Source organism: Aplysia californica, unplaced genomic scaffold (genome assembly GCF_000002075.1).
Source record: "Aplysia californica isolate F4 #8 unplaced genomic scaffold, AplCal3.0 scaffold00592, whole genome shotgun sequence".
In the NCBI taxonomy this organism is placed as follows: domain Eukaryota; kingdom Metazoa; phylum Mollusca; class Gastropoda; order Aplysiida; family Aplysiidae; genus Aplysia; species Aplysia californica.
Window position 1 is genome coordinate 455,712 of NW_004797862.1, and position 25,831 is coordinate 481,542.

Consider the following 25,831-nt stretch of genomic DNA (forward strand, 5'->3'; position numbering starts at 1 on the left):
CTTCATTTTGTCTATCTGTCTGCATCTTTTGTGAACCTATATTTTACTTTTGCAACAAATTTTTGCAAATACAAGATTTACAGTCAGACCCTGTTATACCGCCTACCCTGGGACGAGTAAGTTGGCGGTACAGCGGGGCTGGCGGTACAACGAGGTTTTCATGTCCTCGGTAAAAAAATAAATAAATGAGGCACTGACTATTCAACGTCAAGAGAAGATGTTTAAAAGTCTCTTGATGAAGAAATGAGTTACCTCACTTATTACCATCTGGGAGAATAAAGTATTATCTTATCTTTGATCTGTAGCTTAGACTTGATTGTGAGTCCTCACTAAATAAAAGCCCCACGGGCATTCATCAGCCTGTAAGTTATTGGGCTGATATCTGGCGACACCAGATACACATGTATTTAGCAGGTGGGGGTGTCGCAAGGTTCCTTAAATAAACGTTTCTCTAGGCGAGTTCAGAATTTAATTCAATTTGTTTACATTACATTGACCAAAGCCTAATATGGAATGGTATTTTCATTACCGTCGCATCAAATTTAGTCGGATTCACGCGGGGAGAGAAACTTGAAGCTGAAATATACAAAGTTAAAATATGTGTTTTGTTTTTATTGTACTCTCCTACATTACACATTGTATTGTGTTCGCTTGCGACACACTACATGACTGTAGATCTATCCATTTTGCCTTACATCTACAAGACAAGGGTACAAGACGGTGAAATGGGCGGGGAGAGATCGGCAATTTGGCGAAAAGCGTTTGATCTAGACCTATGAAAAGCTCGTAAACTTGTGTGTGAAAGGTTATCAAGCAACGACCGAGTGGTTGTGTCGTGCGCAACTTCGTGCGTATTGTGTACATCTGGCAGCCACTTCGTTGGCGGTAAAACGGGGTAGATTTTGAGTAGATTAATAAGGACCATACACCTGGGAAAGTTGTGGATGGTGGTGTAAAGGCGCATATATTGTGTTTATATAGGGAACCCTTTTCGTACATTGTCAAAACCTGGCGGTAAGAGGGGCTGGCGGTACATTGATGTTGCATCCGGCACGGCAACGTAGTGAATCCTGCGCTTAGGATTCGAGTACTCGAGTATTCTCTGCCTTTAATTACTCGGACTCGAGTCTTAAAAAGCCCAACAACACCCCGACTGGCACATCCCCAATGTGTGCATAAATAAATTGAAGCATTTCTGTTTATGTGTTATTACCTAAATAAAAACATTTTTGTTATTTCTGTTGAAAAGTTTTGGGTGAAATTAAACAGAAGTTTTTATCTAGACAAGTCGAATCTCCCGAGCATAATGGATAAAAATTTCCAAGGAGCATGGTGTTCCTTTTGGATTTCGTTTTGGAGGATGAAAATGATAACAAGATTATACAATCTCTACTTTGATAACAATTACAGAGTAGGCTACATCAGAGAACCTTTATCGTATAGGCCTAAAATAGGCAATACATTATGTGGGCTACTCAGTCGGCGAGGATCATTATACACGGATTTTGAATTTACTCGGCTCCGTCGTCCCTGGGTCGATACCAGCACTGCGCTCGATAATAAGACCGCTTTGCCTGTTGGCACACACCGGCAACATGCCGACGTACTCATTTCTGATGGAACCACCTTGGAAAAATCGCCTATTGCCTTGCTAATAATATTGTCTTCTCTCGTTTTCCCAATCCAAAACTCAGATAATTTAAACTACAAACTCAACTCCCTTAGGGATAAAAGAAAGCAACAAACCAACAAAAGTGCCATCAGCCCTCAACAGATACAAACAATTCTTTCAGCGTGCAGATTAAAGAGCAATCGAATTAGCATGCCTGAGGCCTCGACCATTCTAGCTAGTAAAAATCCCTAACAAAAACATTTGTATGTCTTCAGGTTTCTAGTTATTAGTAAACGTATTGTGATCCGATGGACAGAACACACTGCTCTGATCTCTTTAGGTTCTAAGGAACTCTGCACAAGAACTTAGTACTTTTTGTAATTTTATGTTGCACCTTTAATTCGTTGTTGTGTATTACAGCTTTATATTCTTAAAGTACGTTATTCATTCAAGGCATTATTGACAGATTTTCTTTTCTTTTATGATCTAGAGGGTCTTTGCCATCCTTTAACTATTTAAAAATTCTTAGATTCCCCACTTCGGCTAACTCGGAAATATTGACACAGATCGTTTTAAATGATGGCCACGTCTTTGGCAGATCAACTGTTGTCAGTCCTGGCAACCCCGTAAAGCGACTGTTGTTGATGATCACTACATGTACTCTACTACTTTCTCTATCATCAGACGTCTGCACTGTTGTAGTTTGTAATTGCAGCAGCCTTTATTTTCAGACGGAGTTGTTACTGCACAGTAAGCCAGTTAACTACAAAACCTCACTTGTGCTATTATTATTCCGTTTTCGAGCAACGTGCGCTTGGATTCTCCTGTCAGATCAGTCTGAAATCTGCAAACGAGAATCTATTTTCTCGTGTGTAGTTGTAGTGTACAGTGTAGACTTGCTTCTTGAGAGACGAGATCATCTTCTTAGACAGAAGAGAAACTGTGATTTGTCTGAATTAGTGAGATAGGATAGAGATTCATAAATCTAGAATCTACCTCTGAAAGTAGCTAATTGTAATGCGACTGAGGGTAATGCTAGATCTAGTACTACTAGATCTACTACTACTTTTAACTAATAATAAACTAATAATAATCCATGCTCATGAGCTTGCTCTGGCTCTATGCCTCTATGCGCTTTACAACTATTATTACCCCAGCAGACCCTCTGAGAACACTCAGAAATATTCTCGGCTTCCGCGGAAGCATACAGTGCAAGCCGGGTACCCATTTCCACCTGGGTGAAGTGAGGAAAATTTGTGCAAAGTGCCTTTCCCAAGGACACAACGTCGAGCCCCTGACGGGATTCGAACCCACGACCTTACGGTTGCGAGTCCGAGAGCCTAACCACTAGGCCACCGACACCACTATTTAAAAGTATTAGTGACTAGATCTGGATCATTCGATTTCTTTTCGAGGCCCTTGGCCTTGGGATCTCAGAATACTTGGACTTGTTGATTGTAAAATATAGAATCTCTAGACTCTAGAACTCTAGATTCTGATGAGCCTGAGCCTGCTGAGCCATAAAATCAATTCAAATTTTGTCTAGATCTAGATTTCTAGATTTCGAGTCCGAATAAGCAAAACCCATCTTCGGGCTCGAGTCCGAATAGGAATAGAGCACTGGCCTTTTAAGCTTTTTAATACTCTGTGCGAGTGAACTCTTATTCCTCCGAACGGTTTCCGTTCTCAATATTTTTTTGGGTTATATTGCGAGATTTAGGCGTCATCTTTCATTCTGCCATTCTGCGAGGAAGGGAAGAAGCATGTTTTGCATCAAATTCAATTTCTTAAATTTCTAGAGCTAGAAATTTTTTTATGTCTGCATATTCTGATACTTCAGTTGTGGTTTGGGCAACATGCCCAGACTATATTTAATTTGAAAATACCTTCAAAAGGTACTGCGAGAAAACAAGACTGATCGACCGTAGCAGTAACTTATTTTGCATTTAGTCACCCAGCAAAAACTAAAATCCTTTGTGTAAAAAAAAATCCCTCCACGCCCTGTTCACACCTTACACACAGACACACCACGCCCTGTTCACACCTTACACACAGACACACCACACACACACACACACACACACACACACACACACACACACACACACACACAAAGAGACAGACACACTCACACACACACAGACACTCACACACAGACACACACACACACACACACACACACACACACACACACACACTCACACACACATAGGGCCACTCCGTTCGCAATTATTATTATCCACATATCTTGAGAACGAAAAGCGTTCAGAGAAATAAAGGTCAAGTTTATTTTCGCGAACGTTCGGAGAATAGATAGAGAGCCGGCCTTAATTTTAATACAGACCTATCGCCCAACTTGCAGTCTTGATAATAAACACGCGTTTGTTTTTTAGACCGCGAGATGGCGATCAGTTTGTGCCACGATGGTGGCTATTCGCCCTTAATACGTGGTGCCCTTTGCGGACGGGATCGGGTCGGGTGTGATCGCCCCACTCGTCGCCTGAAAACAAATTTATAATGCGTTTGTTTCTGAGTCGCAGAGTCGGGCGCGATCAGCTTGTGCCGCGATAGCCCTCAATCTGGAGCATAACCGCCCTGACCAGACCCGATCCTCCAATGGGCTCCTAAGTCTATGTGCAGCCTGTATAGCTCTTGTGCCACTTGACTCTTTCGTGTTCCTGCTTCATACATGGTGCAAACATTCCATGACGCAATCCCATATTCGAACTATGCCCCCCTCCTCCCCTGCAGGAGCGAGTTTTGCCATCCATCATCAAATGACAAAACTCTAGTCTATATAGATGATTTAAAAATTTTTTTTTTTTTGGACAGGAGCAACTGTTCTGAGGCAGCTTTGATATGGATTTCACCGGCCTTAACAGGGCACAGCTCAGCTTTGATTATCTGCACACAAATTCGTAAGTTCTCACCTCATTTAGAAAGATGCTTTTTTATTCCCAGAAATTTCAGTTGTGGATGGAGGATTTGAATTATATTCCCTTTTTAAAATTTTTGTTTAATATACATGTGTGAAAGTTTATAGTTTGTATATTTGCCTCCATTTCTGTTTTTTAAATACACTGTTGTTGCCATTATTGTAGGAAAAATTACTCTAACTGCAATTTTTGTTCAACTGTGTAGTTTTTTTTATAATCGCCTTTTTTGCAATATATTATATATATATATATATATATATATATATGTAAGGTGTTCATAATTTTTATCGGATTATCTTCATCAGTTACACTTTTTACCGTCTGTCAATTTGATGGTAAGTTCTGGTATTGGTAGTTCAGTAAGTCATTAAAAGGACTACTTATCTGTTTTTATGGCTTTTGTTAACTATTTAAAACTTTTGCTATTTCAAAAGAAACCATGAATCTTGAAATGTACATATTTGAGGCAGTGTGGTGAAGTCAGACGCTCGTCAAAATACAGAAATTGGAGAAGCAGACATGTTTCCGTTAGTTTATAAATTTTTGTCAAATGTTTATTTTTGGCTCTACCTCTTTAATGTCCATATAAAAACATTTCTATTTGAATTTTACTGAAAAACATTGATTAATTAAAGACACAAAATATGTCCTTTTTCTGTTTTCAAGGACTCTTTTAAAGCTATTGGAGTTGACAATGTTAAACTTTGGCGGCCATTTTCTCGTTAATAAAATTTCACCACTGAAACCAGGCTGCCTCACTTCCTTCAATCGCAAATATTTTGAGTTCTATTCAAGATACATGGATATCCATTTCTTTGAAAGGAAGTCAAATAAATCAGCTTTTAGATGATATCAATTACTCCACTTACATGCCCAAAAATTGACAAGCGCCTGATTCCACCGTGTCGTGACACATATATTATACACATGCCATCTCGTTAATGAATGACTTTTCTCTGAAACAACAAAGCTTTTCAACAGCCAAGCAGACTTTTGGAAAATACATCATCACATTCATCGGGATGTATCTTGATACTGTGGCTGGCATCATATATATATATAAGAAAAAGAAGCAAATCGAATGAAGAGTGACTTCAGGCTCTATATCTATTGCAAAATGCGCTTTTAAATTGTCCAAAATTCTTTCTTCCACCAGGAGAATTGAGGCAATATAATGATAGCCTAAGATCCGAATGATGCAGCCAGTGCAAAAACAAGAAAACTTACTTACTTAACTTTTCCGATCCAGCAGCCATCTGGGTTCTAGATTTTCGGCCTGTCGATATGGCAAAGAATTTACAGGTTTTTATCTGCTGTTTTTTGTCGCTGTATAAAGTATTTCCGATATCTGGGGAGGCAGGTGGGTAGGTGCTACGCAGGTCGCTAAGTGCAGGGCAGGTAAAGAGATTGTGTGATACCGTTTCATCCTGGCAGTCACACAACAGGCAGTCAGATGGGGTATCCTTGCGGATCCTATTTAGGTAGGAATTCAGTGGGATGTGTTGTATTTGCAGGCGAAAGAAAGTGATTTGTTCTCTTCGACTGAGGGAATTTAGTGCATCTTTTGAGTTGGGAGCAGTGAAACAAGAAGACAAACTCTGCTGAATTGGTTTGAATTGAGTTTTGCAGACTGTGCCGTGTTACTTATGGGATTTAAAAAAAGACCCAAAAGTTTTAACCTTTTTTTCCTTCCATTTTATTACATTTTGTGGGTTTTTTCTTCAAAGCTGAAGCCTTCCGTATTTACTTACGTGTGTCTTTATAATGCCTGGATGGTTTTAATTTAAGTATTTGTAGAGTGTTTGTCTGTTTGCATGGATGCTTATTCTTGTTCTGTTATAAAAATAGTATATATATAATATAAGACCTTAGTGAGTCTTTGCTCTTTTGTCGAACAGAACAACTCATGAGTTCTTGTTTGGGGCATTGGCTGAGCTGTTGGATAATGCAAGGTAAGTGGTTTATGCAAAAGAAAAAAAGATTATTTTAGATATATACCCACTGCATAATGGCTTGAGGTATGGGCCCGTCAGATTGTGAGTTCCCACTGAAAAAAGAGCTAAACTCAGATGCACATATATATTGGCTGGATATTTCCTGCCGTGGTGCATTGTAAATTTAAAGTAAACCTACTTATGTGCAAAGAAAACTATGCTACATAATAATTATAATAATTGCATTTATATAGCGCATATCCATGCTCAAGAGCATGCTCTATGTGCTTTACAACCATTATTACCCCAGCAGACCCTCTGAAAACACTCAGAAACATTCTCGGCTTCCGCGGAAGCATACAGTGCAAGCTGCGGATTTCACGCGCTCAAACACTATCAAACTGACAAGATCGTTCACTGTCTATAGCCGGGTACCAATTTCCACCTGGGTGAAGTGAGGAAAAATTGTGCAAAGTGCCTTTCCCAAGGACACAACGTCGGGAACCTGACGGGATTCGAACCCACGACCTTACGGTTGCGAGTCTGATAGCCTGACCACTAGGCCACCAACGCCACACATGTCTTAACTTCCACTGGGTTTTGTTTTTTGTTGATATATTGAAATGATCAGGAGAGAGGAAGATGTATCGTTCTGGGCATATATGTTTTTTTACTTTGCAATGGACGAATTTAGTATTGTTGCTTTAAATTGATAGAATCCTCTCTTTAAAATCATGAATGTATCAGTATCAACACTTAGACCATTTTTTAAAATGTTAACTTGATAGTACGATTTTTATATTCTTTGAGTCGTGTGTATCCTGGATAAGGTTAATGTTTTAATTTTTTTTCCTTTGGAATTTAAATGAAAATGCTAATTTTATCTATTTCATACATTTTTGTTTTTCATTTTGTTTTTCTTTTTCAGAGATGCAAGTGCTACAAAGATGAATATATTCACCAGTGAGTTTTGCTTTTAATTTGAAAGTGTATACTGTGTTGCTTTCCTTGTTGGCTTTTGCGAATGTTAACCAAGTCCTGAGTTCTTTGTGGGTGGTTGGCGGGTGCTCTGATGTGGTTTGCTTCTTCTTTCCTATCAAACATCTATCGTCCTTATCTCCCCTTTTTCTTTTTTTGTTTGTTTGTTACTCTCTTGTAACGCCTCTATATTCTTCTTGCGCTCGTATGACCTTATGCAGTTGCGAGTGCCGTAAAACCTCTATAAAACTAACTGAGTTCTTTGTCATGTCAGTATCTCATTGAAATTCTCCTTAGGATGGTATCATGTTCACATGTTTGTTTATGTTGTGCATGTGTGTGTGTGTGCGCGCGCGCGCGTGCGTGTGTGCATGTGCACTCTCACACCTGTGTGTGTGTCTGTCTGAGGTCTACTGAGTGGTTCTTTCATTTACCTAAGATTACTTACTGAACTGAACTCCTCTTGTTTTTCAGTTTCTGACAACTCCCTGCGTGGTGGTTATATCCTCTGTTTTCTGGATGATGGCGAAGGAATGGATCCAGGTGGAGTAGATCATACGATTTTTATTATTGCAGGATCATTCTAGATTGAATTGTGAGGCAGCGTGGTGAAATCAGGCGCTCATCAAAAGAACAAAGTCCAGAAATTGGCTTTTTTCCACAAGTTTGGGATTTTAAAATCAAATTTTTGTTTTTTTTTGGCTCGACTCCTTATATGTTCATTGAAGAACACCTTCCTGCGTGGGTTTTACTGAAAAACATTGATTAAAAGCGGGAAAATATGTACATTTTCAGTTTCCACGGACTCTCAAAGAAGTAAATGACTCAACTTTGGCTGCCATTTTCTCGCTAATTTTATCTCTGAAACAAGGCGACCCCTATCTCAACTTGTATTTAACATAAATGGATATTTTTTTCTTCAAAAGCAAGGTAAATTAACACGCTTTAAGATGATACCAATAATTCAGTATGTCCCAAAACTGACGAGTGCCTGATTCCACCACGTCGTGACACAATTACAGTGAAACCTGCCCTGACGGCCACCTCTATAAGATGGCCACCTCTATAAGACGGCCACCTGTACAAACGGCCACTATCCATTTCCCCCCTTCCGTTTTTTCGATATAATTTAACTCTGTAAAACGGGCACCTTTCAGACGCGACCGGGGCCACCGTATTTGAACACACAACCCCTATCACACCAAGTAGTAATACCTGTCTTAGACGGCCACTTTAGTGACTCCATTACGTTTTGTCTTAAATTGTGCATTGGCCCCTGGCGTTGTGGGCGAGCCGTCATAATTCAATCACCTGTCGTTGTTGTTAGGGTGTCCCTCCAACCGATCATGTTGCGTAGGCCCCTCCCACTGTTGACCAATAGCTACCAATTTTCAGCTGCTGGTGAGGTAAACGTGTGATCCCTCATAACCCTTGAGCCTCGCCCAGAACTCATACACAAATCGTAAGTGAGATGAGTGGTCATTGTTCACCCAGTCTGTAACAAAGTAACAAAGGATGTTAACATGAAATTTTGACAGAAACGTCACTTGTTCTCCGAGTGGTGGCGACCCATCTGTTCTTCCTCGTCTGATACATTTTGTTATATTGTCACTCTTGCGCAAAATCAGCAACAAAATAATAACAAACAAAATACAAACCAACAACAACAAAAATAACAACAATGCGGCTACTTTCGATTGGGACCTCTGATGGTAATGGTTTGTTTCCTTCATCTTGATCAGTCCTGCCTAAGACGGCCACCTGTCTTATACGGCCACTTTTGTCCTTGACAATGGATGGCCGTCTTACACAGGTTTGACTGCATATTCTTACAGTAGCTTAATGCTTCTCTGACAGAGATTATATGAATCCTAACTTATCTTGTTTTTTGACAGCTCCTGGTTTTCCACCTTAGCCTTCTTGATATTTTGTTGAGCAAATTCAAGAACAGTGTATAAACTGGTATTTGTTAAGGAATTTTTTTCCTTTCCTTTGCATGACCAGTAAATTTCCAAAAGTAATCTTTGACCTTTAAGCTGTTTGACTTATGGAAAATACTGAAGTTAGATTGTTGGTTAGAATTGGTCGGTTATGGAAAATACTGAAGTTAGATTAGTGGTTGGAATTGGTCGGTTATGGAAAATACTGAAGTTAGATTAGTGGTTGGAATTGGTCGGTTATGGAAAATACTGAAGTTAGATTAGTGGTTGGAATTGATCGATCCTATTTACAGCCCCCCCCCCCCGCGTTGTTGTTTTTGTCTGTTGTTTTGTCTTTTCCCTTCACAAAATGGTCTAGCCAATGACATGGTTTGTTTTTCTTTTCTTTATTACAGCCGAGACAGCCAGTATCGTGACGTTTGGAAAATCAACAAAGAAGTCGGATGATCTACATCAAATTGGCATGTACGGAAATGGACTGAAATCGTAAGTACACGATACACATAGTCTAAACAGCAGCCTGTACTGCTGCAGGAAACCACTTGGTTCGAGTTTCTCCTTCTATTACTCAGCTTTGAATTCAAGGGTGAGAGCTCAAGGACAATGTGAAGATTTAGAATCTCCCGAAAACTGACAATCACACTCGAAACAAAGGTTGAAAAGGGATGTCCAAGATGACCACACAATATCAAGTGGTCATTTTTGGACAGGTGGTCCCTTGGACAGTGTTGTTATAATAGTGAAGAAAATAAGAACGATGTGGGAAGTGGTCGTTTGAACAAGGGATTGTCTTGGGCAGGTGGTCGTTTGAACAAGGGATTGTCTTGGACAGGTGGTCGTTTGAACAAGGGATTGTCTTGGACAGGTGGTCGTTTGAACAAGGGATTGTCTTGGACAGGTGGTCGTTTGGACGGTGTTGTTATAATATAGAAAATAAGAACGGTGTGGGAAGTGGTCGTTTGAACAAGGGATTGTCTTGGACAGGTGGTCGTTTGGACGGTGTTGTTATAATATAGAAAATAAGAACGATGTGGAAAGTGGTCGTTTGAACAAGGGATTGTCTTGGGCAGGTGGTCGTTTGGACGGTGTTGTTATAATATAGAAAATAAGAACGATGTGGGAAGTGGTCGTTTGAACAAGGGATTGTCTTGGGCAGGTGGTCGTTAGAGCAGGTTTAATTGTCTTGAATTGAGCCTTATGGGTCACTTATTTTTTCCTTCTTATGTTCAGAGGTTCCATGCGTATCGGCAATGACCTGATGCTGTTCACCAAGAGAGGCGACGCAAAGTCTTGTCTGTTCCTGTCGAGGACCTTCCACGAGGAAGAAAATATAGACGAGGTCATCGTACCAATTCCGTCGTTTGACATTGGGTCTCGGAAACCCCTTGCTACTGATGCAAAAGGGAAAGCAAAGGTAAAAAGTGTGAAAATGTGTAATTGATGTCGCGCTTTCTGATTCAAGAATACTCGTTTTATACTAGTTTCTTTGGTGGATGGAATGAGAATGAGTCACATTGATAACTGTCTTTCCTCTATTTGAAAATGGGAGGCAGGGTGGTGGAATCAGGTTCTCGTCAAAATAATCAAAATGAAGAAACTTGCATTTTTCCGCTGGTTTGTGAATTTTTATCATGTTTGTTTTTTGGCTCAACACTTTTCAAGCTCATTAAAGAACTCATTTCTGTGCGGATTTTTCTGAAAAGCATTGATTAAAGGCACAAAAAATGTAAAGTTTCAATTACCACGGACTCTTAAGCTAAGGAAATAACTAAACTTTAGAGGCCATTTTCTCACTAATTTTATCTCTGAAAACAAGTGACCCCCACCTCCTTCTTTTGCAAATATCTCGACTTGTATTCAAGATAAATCGGTATCTTTTTCATCCAAATAAAGACAAGTGAACAAGCTTTAAGATGATACCAATAACTCTACCTGCCCAAAAATTGAGGAGAGCCTGATTCCTCCTCGCAACCGCCCAAATGGTGGTCACAATTCTTGTCTTGTATAAAGGACATTAACTGAAATTGAGAATGGTTTGTCGGAGCTTTTAAAAAATCCCACGATGTTCCGTTTCTAATTTTCAGTTGCGATTCTTTGTTTGATTCGCATAATGAATGGATTTGAAACTTGGACAAGTGTGACTGCCTCTGGTTCTCAGATGGCCTTACAGAATTACACACAGATGATTTGTACATGTTTTGCTTTTGCTTGAAATTACAAGAATTAATAGTTGCTCCTTCTCACTTTTTACCTCTAAGAGTTTGTCTTGTGGTCTATATGAAGTGGCATTGTCCTATTCCTACTCTTCTTCCTCTCCCCCCCCCCTTGTTCCCATTTTCTTTTGTAACAGCATATCAATAGGGTTACTCCACATGCACTGGGGGCTCTCGTGGCCTAGAGGTTAAAGGTGTTCGCCTCTCATTCAAAGGTACCAGGTTTGAATCCGGGTAGCGATGGAAATATTTTCTTTTCGAAAATTGTCTCTTTTCCCCTCCTTTCCTGTTCTCTATCAATGTTCTGTCGTCTGCTTTCGTCTCCTCTTTCTGCCCCCACCCTCTCACCTCCTTTGCCCCCTCCCCTGGGCTCCTGACTCTTTCTGCTGCCTTTCAACTGCTACTCCTTGGCTCCTTCTTACTGCTGTCTTTCAGCCTCACCCCTGATCTTCTGGTAGGAAAGATCTACACCTAACAGTCTTGGACAAGGGCGAAAAATCTCAAAGGTCCTGTGTGCAAGTTGTGCACGTTAAAAATTCCTTGATCTACAGTCGATAAGAGTAAGCTTCGGCCGACGCTATGGCAAAATTGAAAATTTCCTACCAACTGAACATGTTTAATGTGTCCTGCGCGTTCATATGACCTTATGCAGTTGCGAGCGCCATAAAACACTTTCCAAAAAAAAAAGAAAAGAAAAAATACCACATGCACCTCATCATCATCATCATCTGGTGCCTTGCCGACTGGCGTGGGCGATCATGGATCTCCACTTCACTCTGTCTTGCGTTGCAGCAATGGTGTTTGTTGTTCTTGCGGCTCCTAGCCTTGTTGTCATCTTGTCCAGTATCTTTTCCCTCTGTCTGCCTCTACCTCTCTTTCCGTCAAACTTGCCTGTTTGTTACAATATTCTCCTATGCTGCTTTCCGCATTGTGTGTCCGAAGAAATTTGCCTGTTATGATCCATAATGTTCTAGGGAAAGAATACATGTGCCTAGGTCAACCTAAATCAGAACCATGACTAGGTATACATAAAGTGGGACAAAACTACTTTAAAGTGCCCAGTGAATGTCCTCTTTTAGATTACAGCTTTATCTGGGGACCCCCCCCCCCCCAGAAATAGATTGGAAGGATTATGGAGTAAGGTTGATGTTATGTTTCTCTTATATTGTGCTTTGTTTTTTAAACTTTTATTTATTTCTTGTCTTGTCAAAACTTGACTACTGTAATTCTGTTCTGTCTGGTATTTTGTGTGAACGAATGAGGAAATTGCAAGTGGCCCAAAATAACTCCGCAAGACTAGTGCTTAAGAAAAAGAAGAAAGATCCTGCGTCAAAAGTGTTCGCAGCTCTGCAGTGGCTTCCAGTTGATAAAAGAATCCATTATAAAGTTTCTACCATCTGTTTTAAATGTCTTAACTATAAAGCCCCATTTTATCTATCTGAGCTTCTAACTTTTTATGTTTCATCTCGTCAGTTACGGTCATCCACAGATGCAACAAAATTCAGAGCCCCTAGAATAAAATTGCAATCTTTTGGTGAGAAGTTTATAATTCTTTGGCCCAAAAATCTGGAATAACTTGCTTCAGGAACTTACAAAAACAGCAAATTTTGGTAGGTTTAAGCGATTGCTCAAGACTCATTTGTTCAATTGTTAGTTATAGTGTGTTAGTAAGTTCTGATTTTTAAAAATATTCATGTACCCCCCCAGGGCTGTGCCACTGACTGAAGTGTCTTTAGGCCATTCCCAAAGGGGGGACATTTCTCGTTCAAGCATAGTAGAAGTGTAAATGGGCTGACTCATGTCACTCTCATAACTGTGCCTGATCTACAACAGGGAACTGCGGCTTTTTCTTTCCTGATCCTTGCTATTGTCATTTCCCTCTACTTCTTTTTTATGTTTGTGACCTGCTATTTCCGGGGTGCCTTGATAGTCGAAGCAGACCTTGTGCTGTTGAAGTTAGAGAGGTGAGCAGTCTAAGTCTGATTCCCTGTAAAGACTTCTCTGTTGACACCCACCCCTTGGTGCTCATATGACCTTATGCAGTTGCGAGCGCCGTAAAACCCTTTACTATTTTTTAAAAAAATTTTAAAAATATATATACATGTACATATATATTTTTACTTTTTTTTCACTGTCCTTTCGTGTATAGTTAATGTATGGTTGTGAAAGTTTTTCTTTATGTGGTTAAACTGGTCTTCCTTGCTTCTGTGAAATATTTTTTCTTGTGTGAATGATTCTGTGATTGGTGTAAAGTGCTCAGAGCTTATACTAGTGTGGGATAGAGCGCTATATAAATGCAATCTATTATTATTATTATTATTATTTTTTTTTAGAGAGAGAGAGAGAGGGGGAGGATGTTTTACACAGCGGGTTGTTTCAGCACGTGAGATATGTATTTACTAATTCTGCCTTGTTGTGGGTATGTGTGAGTTCACCTAACCTTTGTAACATCCACTGCCTTTGTAAACGGCCAATACAAATTTCTCCCTAAGAGATGAATAAAGATTGTCTTTGTCATTGTCATTTTGTCTTTGTGAGTAGCCTGTTAAATTTTCTTTTGCTTCTTTCCTATCAAACATCTGTCGTCCTTTTCTCCCCTTCTTCTTTTTTATGTTTGCTACTCTCTTGTAACACCTCTAATCTTCTGGCGCTCATATGACCTTATGCAGTTGCGAGCGCCGTTAAACCTCTACTAAAACGAACTCAATTTTCTTTTGTGATCTCTTCTTCAGAACGATGTAGAGATGGAAATTATACTGAAATACTCACCCTTCAAAACCTTGGACCACTTCTTCGAGCAATTTGACCGCATCGAGGGACAGTCTGGCACCCTGGTCATGGTGTACAACTTGAAGCTTTTGGACTCTGGCGACACGGAGCTGGATGTGACCTCCGACCGCAGCGACATTCTGCTGGCCAATCCCAGCAGCCACGACTTCGATTCCGATGAAGGGTGAGTTGGAAGGAGACGGAGGGTGTAGGGGAGGGGGGGGAGGGAGGCGCAGAAAACTGACCATGTACATATCGGGTTTGTTAGCCCGGTCATGGTGAATGACCTTGATGCTGAAGCAGCACCTGGTTTGGTTCCCGGTTTTTATGGGTCTTTTATGATCTTTTGACAAAAGTCTGGATTTTTTTTTCTCAGAATTTTCTGACATTACAATGGTTGGTTTTTAAAAAATATATGTCTTGTTAGCCCGGTCATGGTGAATGACCTTGATGCTGAAGCAGCACCTGGTTTGGTTCCCGGTTTTTATGGGTCTTTTATGATCTTTTGACAAAAGTCTGGATTTTTTTTCCCAGAATTTTCTGACATTACAAAGGTTGGTTTTTTAAAAATATATGTCTTGTTAGCCCGGTCATGGTGAATGACTTTGATGCTGAAGCACAACCTGGTTTGGTTCCCGGTTTTTATGGGTATAATGGTCTTTTGACAAAAAACTGGATTTTTTTTTCTCAGAATTTTCTGACATTACGAAGGTTGTTTAAAAAATATATGTCTTGTTCCTGGTCATGTAGTATTTCAGGTAAACTATGTTGCATGCCCCCCGGGTAGTGCCACTGACTGTAGTGTCTTTAGACCATTCCCATAGGGGGGACATTTCTCGTTCAAGCATAGTAGAATTGTAAATGGGCTGATTCATGTCACGCTCATAATTGTGCCTGATCTACAACAGGGAACTGCTGCTTTTTCTTTTCTGATCCTTACTATTGTCATTTCCCTCTACTTCTTTTGTATGTTTGTCACTCTCTTGTGACCTGCTATTTCCGGGGTGCCTTGATAGTGGAAGCAGACCTTGTGCTGTTGAAGCTAGAGAGGTGAGCAGAATAAGTCTGATTCCGTGTAAGGACTTCTCTGTTGACACCCACCCCTTGGCGCTCACATGGCCTTGTGCAGTTGCGAGCGCCGTAAAACCCTCTACTAAAAAAAAGAAAGCGTCGTTAAACAATGAATGGAAGCACTGCACTGAAGTAAATACCTAAGGAAGTCGCTCTATATAATAGCTGAAAGGTTGATGAACCTGTAAATGCCTAAGGAAGTCACTCTAATATAATAACTGAAAGGTTGATGAACCTGTAAATACCTAAGGAAGTCACTCTATACTCTATATGATAGCTGAAAAGTTGATGAACATCTATTCTATGAATTTTCAAAGCATATTTCTTGGCCTGCCAGGGTTGTTTGTTTTAATTTTTAAAAATTCTACCACGGCTTCAGCGTTTTAAACTTGTGCGGTACTTGAGGGTTTTTCACTGTATGAGCCTTTGGTACCGTAAGTGTTAATGGGCGTTTGGCAGGTGCTCTGGTTTGTTCTTTCTTTCCTGTCAAACGTCTATCCTCCTTGTCTTCCCCCCTTCTTTTTGTGTTTGTTACCTCTAATCTTCCGTACTTATATGACCTTATTGTGTTTTTGAAATTGCTTTTAAACTCTTTCTAAAACTAAAACAACTTGTACTTACTCTCAAAGATCTGTTTGTCTACTCTAGCCCTAACTAACGATCGCGTGGATGTACTTTTAAAAAGCAAACCAAAACTAAAAACTGCCTCTATTCAAACCTCTGTCGAAAAAGCAGTTTTCCAGAATGTTCTTTTATATTCCTGCTCTGCCCAGGCTGATGCCGGAGAGGAAGTCGTTCCGAGCATACGCGGCCATCCTGTACATGGACCCGCGCATGCGCGTCTATATCCAGAACAAAAAGGTGCGCACCAAACGGCTGGCCTGCACACTGTACAAGTCCAAGATGTACAAGTACTCGTCCAATCGCTTCAAGACGCGGGCGGAGAACGAGGCCAAGCGAGCCATTGACGAGGCTTTGGCCGCGGAGAATAAAGCCAGAGAGGCTGAAAGTAAAGCCAAGTAGGTTTATTTGCCCCGTCTTCTTGTGCCAAAAGTGTAGTCTTTGTTGTACGCGGGTGGTTGGAGGGTGCTCTGACGTTAGTTTGCTCCTTCTTTCCTGTCAAACATCTGTTGTCCTGATGTCTCCTTCCTTTTTTTTTTTTGTCTTTGTTTCTCTCTTGTCGCAACTCAAAACTTGTGTTATTTTATTGTTTGCAAGTGCCGTAAAACTCTTACTAGTACTAAACTAACTTTTTTGGACTGTTTTGCTTTCAGTATTTGTACTAAGTATGTCTTTTTGTTGTCAGTTTAAGGATGAATAAGCAGAAGCATATTGTCATTCAATGCAGTTAAAAAAACAGACGAGATGGACAAGAGGGAAAGAAAGGAATTAGGCCTGTCAATAGTGCCCTCTTGCCATTTTATCAACCTTCTTTGTTGTCAATAATCTGGTAACAGCTGGGCTCCTGCACATTGATCTATGCTCATATGACCTCATGCGGTTGCGAGCGCCGTAAAACCCCATACTAAACTAAACTACTAAGCACCTTGACCTGATGCCATGTTGGCATTGTTTGTGGTCTTCTATTTTCTAGACACCAGTGTGTGTTGGTGGCCAGTGGGTGCTCTGGTGTGGTTTTCTCCTTCTTTCCTATCAAACATCTATCTATTGCACCCCCGGGGGCAGTGCTACTGACTGAAGTGTCTTCAGGCCATTCCCAAAGGGGGGACATTAACATGTTCTTGTGCTCAGTAGAATTTTAAACAGGCTGATTCATCAATGTCATGCTCATAACTGTGCCTTTTTTTTTTTTTCCCCCTCGTTCTCGAGTATAACTGTGCCTGAACTGCAACATGGTACTGCTGCTTTTTCTATCCTAATCCTTACTGTCGTCATTTTTCCTCGACTTTCTTTGTATGTTTGTCACTCTCTTTTGACCCGATATTTCCGGAGTGCCTTGATAGTCGAAGCAGACTTTGTGCTGTTGAAGCTAGAGAGGTGAGCAGAGTAAGCCTGGTTCCCTGTATGGATTTCTCTGTTGACATCCACCCCTTGGTGCTGATATGACCGTATGCAGTTGCGAGCACGGTAAAAACTCTCCTAAAACTAAAAAAAAACCCCAAAAACCGTCTATTGTCCTTATCTTCCCCTCCTTTTTTGTGCTTGTTATCCCCCTGTAGCACCTCTAATCTTAGACACCAATATGACCTAATTGTGTTGCAAGTGCGGTAGTAAAACTCTTGCGCTGGTGGTTGGCGTTGTTACTCTCTTGTAACTCCTCTGATCTTCTGGCATTCATATGACCTTGTGCAGCTGCGAGCGCCGTAAAACCTCTACTAAAACGAAAACAACTCTTACCAACACTAAAACTTTAGATACCTGTGAATGTCGGGGTGAGTAATCAGGGCGTGCTTCTAGCAGGTTATGTCTTGGCAGTCCCATTAGAACTTTTGTCTATCTGTCTTGAATTTCCCGGAACTAAGAAAGGATATCCATGTACTTCTCTTGAACTTAGACTGGTAGAGTTTTCGTCAGTGGCAAACTGTGGAATTATGATTTTTAATCTATCTGCAAGGTCATTGTTGGTCTTTGCTAGTTCATGATGTACATCAAGAAAAAAACTGATCTGATAATGTCTTTTCAAGAATCTATTTTTGTGGGTCTTTCAGTTAGGTTGTAATGAAGATTTGTGTCTTTGTTTGATTAGTTTTACAGCGCTCACAACTGTATAAGGTTTTTGTTTTTTGTAGTATGTATATTTGTCTGAACAGGGGTCAAAGGTAACAGATGTTTTATAAATGTGGCCAAGGGTAATTAGTCAAAACTGTTTGAAACTATGAGGAATTGGTCTTCCAAAATGTGTGAATGTGTCCATCTACCTCTCTCAATAATAGTAATGATACTAATGTCCCTGATTTACTATAGCGCCTACTCCCTTGTACATACAGCTCTAGGTGCTGCTGTACATAAATCCCTGTACAAAACAGTAACTTGGATATAAGGTCAGTTGGAATTGAACCGTTCTGAAAAGTTTGAAAAAGGTACTGATGTCAGAATGGTTAATAATAATAATAATAATAAGAGCATCATGTATCCCGCCTTTCTCCACAACATGGGCCCAAGGCGTACGTAGGAGATTAAAAACGCATTCATAGTAACACCATACAAATTCATCATGTGCGCACTTTTTGACAGCAATGTTCTTTCAGACAATAAAAAATGCTCATATGAAAAGGCAAAGGTACTGTCCATTAATTAAAATATTTGGTTCATTGGTCAGACTGGAGATGGATGATAAATTTCAGAAGGCCTGTCTCTTAAATGACTTTGTTGTGTTGAAAGGATGTTTAATTTGTACAGTTTTCTGGAATGGTATATTTGTATGTTTTTGAGGGTTTTTTTTCTCTTTGGTCATATACCATTAATGATTTTGATGTCTTCTCAGGAGTGGGTGGTTGGTGGGTGCTCTGGTGTGTTTGCTTCTTATTTCCTATCAAACATCTATCGTCCTTGTCTCCCCTTCTTTTTTATGTTTGTAACTCTCTTGTAACACCTCTAATCTTCTGGCACTCATATGACCTTATGCAGTTCCAAGCGCTGTAAAACATCTACTAAATCTAAAAAACTGTCTTCTCAGGAACCTTGAGATCAAGACCGGGTCCTCCACCCAGAAGGAACACAGGGTGAGTAACTTTTTTTTTGTTCCGGCAGTTCTGTGTGGCAAAGTTTTCACTAGGGGGCTCTCGTGGCCTAGAGGTTGAGATGTTGGCCTCTCATTCAAAGGTCCCGGGTTCGATTCCGGGTAGCGACCAAAAAATTTTCTTCTCTAAAATTGTCTCATTTCACATCCTTTCCTGATCTCTAACAATGTTCTGTTGTCTGCTTTCATTTCCACTTTCTGCCCCCACCCCCCCACCTCCTTTGCCCCCTCCTCTGGGCTCCTGACTCTTTCTGCAGCCTTTCTACTGCTACTCCTTGGCTCCTCCTAACTGCTGTCGTTCTGCCACCCCCCCTGATCTTCTGGTAGGAAAGATCTACACCTAGCCTTCTCGGACAACGGCGAAAAAATCTCGGAGGGCCCGTGTGCAAGTTGTGCACGTTAAAGATCACTTGGTGGTCTAAAATCAATAAGAGTAGGCTTCGGCCGCCACCCGGGCAAAATTCAAAATTTCCTACCAACGAAAAAGTATTAGGTGTGTCCCGCGCGCTCATATGACCTTATGCAGTTGCGAGCGCCAAAAACCCTATACTAAACAAACAAACAAACAAACAAAGTTTTCACTTGGGTACACTCACCTCCAGCAACTGTTACACGAAAGTTTTGCTCAACTGATATCATTAAGGGAGATTCTACCCCCTGGGGCAGTGCTACTGACTGAAGTGTCTTTTTAGGCCATTCCCATCTCAAGTTCTTATGCACAGTAGAATTGTAATTGTAAATGGGCTGATTCATCAATGTCACGCTCATAACTGTGCCTGACCTGCAATAGGGAACTGTTGCTTTTTCTTTCCTAATCAGTACTATCGTCATTTCTCCTCTACTTCTTTTGTATGTTTGTTATCCTCTTGTGACCCGCTATTTCCGGGGTGCCTTGATAGTCAAAGCAGACTTTGTGCTGTTGAAGCTAGAGAGGTGAGCAGGGTAAGTTTGATTCCCCATAAGTATTTCTCTGCTAACATCCACCCTTTGGCACTCATGACCTTGTGCAGTTGCGAGCGCCGTAAAACCTCTTAACCCCCGAGGCAGTGCCTCTGACTAAAGTGTCTTTAGGCCATTCCCAAAGGGGGGACTTATCTCGTTCAAGCATAGTAGAATTGTAAATGGGCTGACTCATGTCACGCTCAAAACTGTGCCTGATCTACAACAGGGAACTGCTGCTTTTTCTTTCCTGATCCTTACTATTGTCATTTTCCTCTACTTCTTTTGTATGTTTGTCACTCCCTTGTGACCTGCTATTTTGGGGTGCCTTGATAGTGGAAGCAGACCTTGTGCTGTAGAAGCTAAAGAGGTGAACAGAGTAAGTCTGATTCCCTGTAAAGACTTCTCTGTTGACACCCACCCTTTGGCGCTCATATGACCTTATGCAGTTGCGAGAGCTGTAAAACCCTCTACTATATATATATATATATATATATATATATATATATATATATATATATATATATATATATAATATATAGTGAAGCTCTTTCTTTTTTAAAAATTGTTTTGCAGGCAACGCTAAGAAAAGCTCAAAACTATGCAGCAGAATGTCGCGGAAACGCTCAGATCAAACGACAGATGGCAGAGAGAAAGACAAAGTAGGTGGATTTGTTGTTGGTGGTGTTTTTGTCTTTGATCTAACATGTTTTTGTCTTTGATCTAACATGTTTTTGAGCTTTTACCCTCGTGCCTATTGCCAAAGTGCCACGCTGTTGAGGATGGGCTTATTAACATGTGTTAAATATGTCACGACGCAGTGGAATCAGGCGCTCGTCAATTTTGGGGCATATGGGGTTATTGGTATGATCTTAATGCCTGTTCGTTCGCCATCCTTTTGGTGAAAAAAAATGTCCATCTATGTTGGATAGAAGTTTGGTAACTTCCATCACCTGAGGGTCCTTGGAAACTGGAAATTTTCTTTTTTTGTGCATTTAATCAATGTTTTTTCATAAAATCCACACAGAAATGTTCTTTTAAATGGATATAAAAGGTGTTGAGCCCAAAAAGGAAAATTAGAAAAAAAATTGTCCATCTACCCCCAAAACGCTGATTTCTTTGATTTCATTATTTTGACGAGGGCCTGATTTCACCACGATGCCTCACAAATGTTTTCTGAAATAGGTCACTCAGCTTTTCAAATGTCCATGAGGGGCACTTGTCTAATATATCTACCTGTTGTTTCACATTGGCCAATGCAGACCTTGTGCTGTTGAAGCAAGAGAGGTGAGCCGTCTAAGTCTGATTCCCTGTAAAGACTTCTCTGTTGACACCCACCCCTTGGCGCTCATATGACCTTATGCAGTTAGGAGCACCGTAAAACCCTCTACTATACAAAAGGAAAAGCCTGTCAAAGCTACCTCAACTTATCCTAATTCTGGACCTAGTAGAAAAAACGAAAGGCTGGCTCATTTTTTAGTGCAGATAAAACATAAAAACGTCTTGTATGTTGTTGTCTTGTGTGTTCATTTGTTTTGTTTTGTTTTTTCTCCCGCCCAGGTCTCTCAAGGATCCGAAGACTTTGAACTTGATATTTGGGTTAAACATTGAAAATCGCAACCACAGCGGCGTCTTTGTGTACAACTGCAGCAGACTGATCAAAATGTACGAGAAAGTGGGCCCGCAGAATGAAGGAGGAGTGTAAGTGTCTCAGTGCTGGGCTGTGGAATAGTTCTTCGGAAAATTTGTTGCACTGTTGGTTGTGCCGTTTAATGTGTGTGTGTGCGTGTGTGTGTGTGTCAAAATTGATCAATATGTACGAGAAAGAGGGTCTGCAGAATGAAGGAGGAGTGTAAATGTTTCTGTGCTGGGCTGTGGAGTAGTTCTTCGGAAAATGTTTGTGTGTTGTAGTGTGTGTGTGTGTGTGTGCATGCGTGAGTATACCTGAAGAAAGGATACTTTACTCTGACTATCAAGCTTATATTTTTACAAAATGCTCCAATTTCTTTTTGGTGATCAAAAGGTTAATAGAGCTTTTTATGCTAATTTAAAAATGAGTCTGGTGGGACATTTCTGCGTTTCCATTTTCAGCCTCAGCTTTACTTTTAACAATCAAAATTTATGTTATGGCTTGTCCATACTACTCCTGTTTTGTTTGCCGTACCTGAGATTCTGTTCCTGTGGGTGGTTGGTGGGTGCTCGTTTACTCCTGCTTTCTTATCAAACGTCTTATCATCCTTTTCTCTCCTCCTTTTTTGTGTATGTTACTGTCTCGTAACACATCTATTCTTTGGCACTTGTGTGACCTTACTGTGTTGCAAGTGCCGTAAAACTCTTACGAAAACTAAAACGATTCTGTTCCTCTTCCTTTTTTCCAGGTGCTGCAGTGGTGTTGTAGGTAAGCTCTTGCAAATATTTGGCTTCATTGTAGTTGGTGGCTGGAGGTAGGCTCCACTTTTTAGTTCTCCTTCTGGTATTTCTGTCTGGATCAATATCAACACCTTGTTATGTTTTATGTCTTTTTTTTTTTTAGCTTTCTTTATGTTATAAAATGAATTTTACAACTTGTTTTTATCAAGATGCTTCTCTTTACCTCAAAATGACAAATGATTTTTTCTAACAATAAGCTCACATTCTGTGAGGAACTTGACATATTTTGGAAAGCTTCTACGAGGAAATTGTGGTTTGTGAGTTATTGAACTTTTACATTTCAAGTCTCTTTTGAAATGATAGAGTAGTAAGTGGGTGGTTGGCGGGTGCTCTAGTGCGGTTTGCTCCTGCTTTCCTACCAAACATCTATCGTCTTGATCTCTCCTCCTTTTTTGTGCTTGTTGCTCTTTTGCAACACCTCTAATCTTCTGCACTTATATGACCTTATTATGTTGCAAGTGCCATAAAACTCTTACTAACACTAAAACGAAATGATAGCTGGTACTATATGTTAAAAAAATTAATTCAGCGGTTTCACGTGTGTGTCTCAGGTATAGTAGACGTCCCCTACCTGGTTCTAGAGCCCACGCACAACAAGCAAGACTTCGCCGACGCCAAGGAATATCGGCACCTGATGAGAGCCATGGGAGAACACATGATCCAGTACTGGAAGGACGTGGGCATTGGTGAGGGCTACTTAACACTCTCTCATGCTCTGTGGGTTTTTTGGTTTTTTTTCAATGAGAGGATTGGATGGGTGTTTTTTTTGGCAGGGGGGTGCAGGGTTTCCTTGTATTGTTCTCTCCCTCCTATTTCTTTTCAATGAGTTATAACCTTTTAAGTTTTAACAGACGATCTTAAGGCAGCATGCGTGATAATACTTTGCCAGGGCAGTTGATGTAGAGAACGTAGTGTCTTTTCTGTATCACTTCAGTAATCGAACTGTTAGTGAACTCAGCCCGACAATACGGTCAAGCAGGGGTCGATAGTACTTTGTTTCAGTCGCTCGCGGTGTCCTCGAGGAAGAAGCAATAATCCACACCTCAAAAGCAGTGGTTGGTTGGTGGGTGCTCGTGTCTGGTTTGCTCCTTCTCTCGTATCAAACATCTATCTGTCAGCACGCCTCATATATTTCTAATTCTGGATTCTTGGACCTGATTAATAAAAAAAAATAAAAATTGTAAAGTACTTGTGACCTCCTGTTTCAGTTTAATTTAATTAGTTTTACTGTATTCATGTTGATGAGTTTTTTTGGGTTTTTTTAATTAAAAAAATAAATTTTAATTTTTTTTTTCATGTTGATGAGGTAATGTGTGGTAGATTTTTTTTTAAAAAGCATCTTGATAATTTCTACATTTTTTCTTTCTTTTTTCTTCGTCACAGCCCAGCAGGGTATCACAAAATTTTGGTAAGTCAAATTTCTCATTTCATTTAAGCTACGTCTACTGATTTTTAAACATTTTAGCATTTTATGATCTAACTACTGACCCGAGCCAGCCGTACAGTAAACTGTTGTGAACAAAACTAACTTGTGTTTCGCGCGCTCATATGACCTTATGCAGCTGCGAGCGCCGTAAAACCCCATACTAAACTAAAACTAAAAGCTACGTCTGATATTTGAGCTTGTTTGTGCTGGTGCATTCATGTTTGTGCGTGTGTATGTATGTGAGAGTGTGTGCATGGGTGCTAGTGCGAAAGTATTTGTGTAAATGCAAAGGAACATGATTTCAAGGAATACAGAATATTATGTTAATTGTTGATTAATCCTTTGCTTTTATTATTGTTAAGTGGTTAAAGTGAAAGTGTCATATCCTTTTTGAGTACCTCAGAGTTCAGTTGCTTCAGGCTGACGACATACACAAAAAGATGATAGAGAAATGACTCCACCATACGTCCTGCTCTTTCTCTCTCTCATTCCCCTCCCCCGATCCCTTCGCTTTCTACCTAAAAGGAGCAGGGTTTTTTTCCTGCTCTTTCTCTCTCTCATTCCCCTCCCCCGATCCCTTCGCTTTCTACCTAAAAGGAGCAGTTTTTTTTCCTGCTCTTTCTCTCTCTCATTCCCCTCCCCCAATCCCTTCCTTCGCTTTCTACCTAAAAGGAGCAGTTTTTCTTTTCATTGAATTATAAATCATTAAGTTTTGTAATTCTGTTGTGGTTCATAAGACGCATGCTACGTATCCCATGGACAGCTAGAAGAACAAATGATGAAGTCTTGGTTGAAGCAAATTGTAGAAGACAGCTTGTGACGAATTTAAGAAAGCGACAGGCAAATTTCTTTGGATGCACAATGTGGAAAGAAGCATTGGGGAATATTGTAACAACAGGCAAGTTTGATTGAAAGAGAGCAGAGGCAGACAGAGGGAAAAGATACTGGACAAGATGACAACATGGCTAGGAGCAGCAAGAACAACAGACACCATTGCTGCAACGCAAGACAGAGTGAAGTGGAGATCCATGATCGCCCAGGCCAGTCGACAAGGCACCGGATGATGATGAATTCTGTTATCTTTCTTGTAGTGCTAAAAATTGGCACTTCTCTCTTGAATCACATTGTTGGGTGGTTGGGGGGGCACCACTGGTAGGTCCCACTTCTTTACTCTCTTTCTGTTGTTTCTGTCTGTCTGTCTGTCTTACTTTTTCCCGTCACTAAATGACCATTACAGTGTCAATGTGCTTCTGTTTACTCAAGCAAACAAACAAAAATTGACCCCCCGGGGCAGTGCCACTGACTGTAGTGTCTTGAGGCCATTCCCAAAGAGGGGACATTTCTTGTTCAAGCATAGTAGAATTGTAAATGGGCTGATTCATCATGTCACCCTCATAACTGTGCCTGATCTGCAACAGGGACGTCACCCTCATAACTGTGCCTGATCTGCAACAGGGAACTGCTGCTTTTTCTTTCCTAATCCTTACTATTGTCATTTTTCTCTACTTCTTTTGTATGTTTGTCACTCTCTTGTGAACTGCTATTTCCGGGGTGCCTTGATAGTCGAAGCAGACCTCGTGCTGTTGAAGCTAGAGAGGTGAGCAGAATAAGTCTGATTTCCTGTAATGACTTCTCTGTTGACACCCACCCCTCGACGCTCTTATGACCTTATGCAGTTGCAAGCGCGGTAAAACCCTCTACTATAAAAAAGAAAAAGGGGTGAGCAGAATAAGTCTGATTCCCTGTAAGGACTTCTCTGTTGACACCCACCCCTCGGCGCTCTTATGACCTTATGCAGTTGCGAGCGCCGTAAAACTCTCTGCAGTGAGTGGTTGGCGGGTGCTCTGGTGTGGTTTGCTCCTTCTTTCCTATCATACATCTGT

At 40.6% G+C, this 25,831-nt stretch overlaps 1 protein-coding gene across 1 annotated transcript in view; it reads left to right on the top strand.

Moving 5' to 3' along the window:
• Positions 1-2,217: 2,217 nt before the first annotated feature.
• Positions 2,218-25,831, top strand: part of LOC101855367 (ATPase MORC2) — a gene marked incomplete at its 3' end in the record, with an annotated part of 44,064 nt that continues 20,450 nt past the window's right edge. Inside the window, 15 exon segments of the mRNA XM_035972151.1 lie at positions 2,218-2,362; positions 4,445-4,530; positions 6,447-6,500; positions 7,411-7,445; positions 7,935-8,003; positions 9,796-9,886; positions 10,631-10,814; positions 14,346-14,566; positions 16,227-16,472; positions 19,091-19,136; positions 20,669-20,754; positions 21,653-21,793; positions 22,471-22,490; positions 23,074-23,208; positions 23,906-23,930. Of these exon segments, the coding sequence (XP_035828044.1) occupies positions 4,472-4,530; positions 6,447-6,500; positions 7,411-7,445; positions 7,935-8,003; positions 9,796-9,886; positions 10,631-10,814; positions 14,346-14,566; positions 16,227-16,472; positions 19,091-19,136; positions 20,669-20,754; positions 21,653-21,793; positions 22,471-22,490; positions 23,074-23,208; positions 23,906-23,930 (1,412 nt within the window).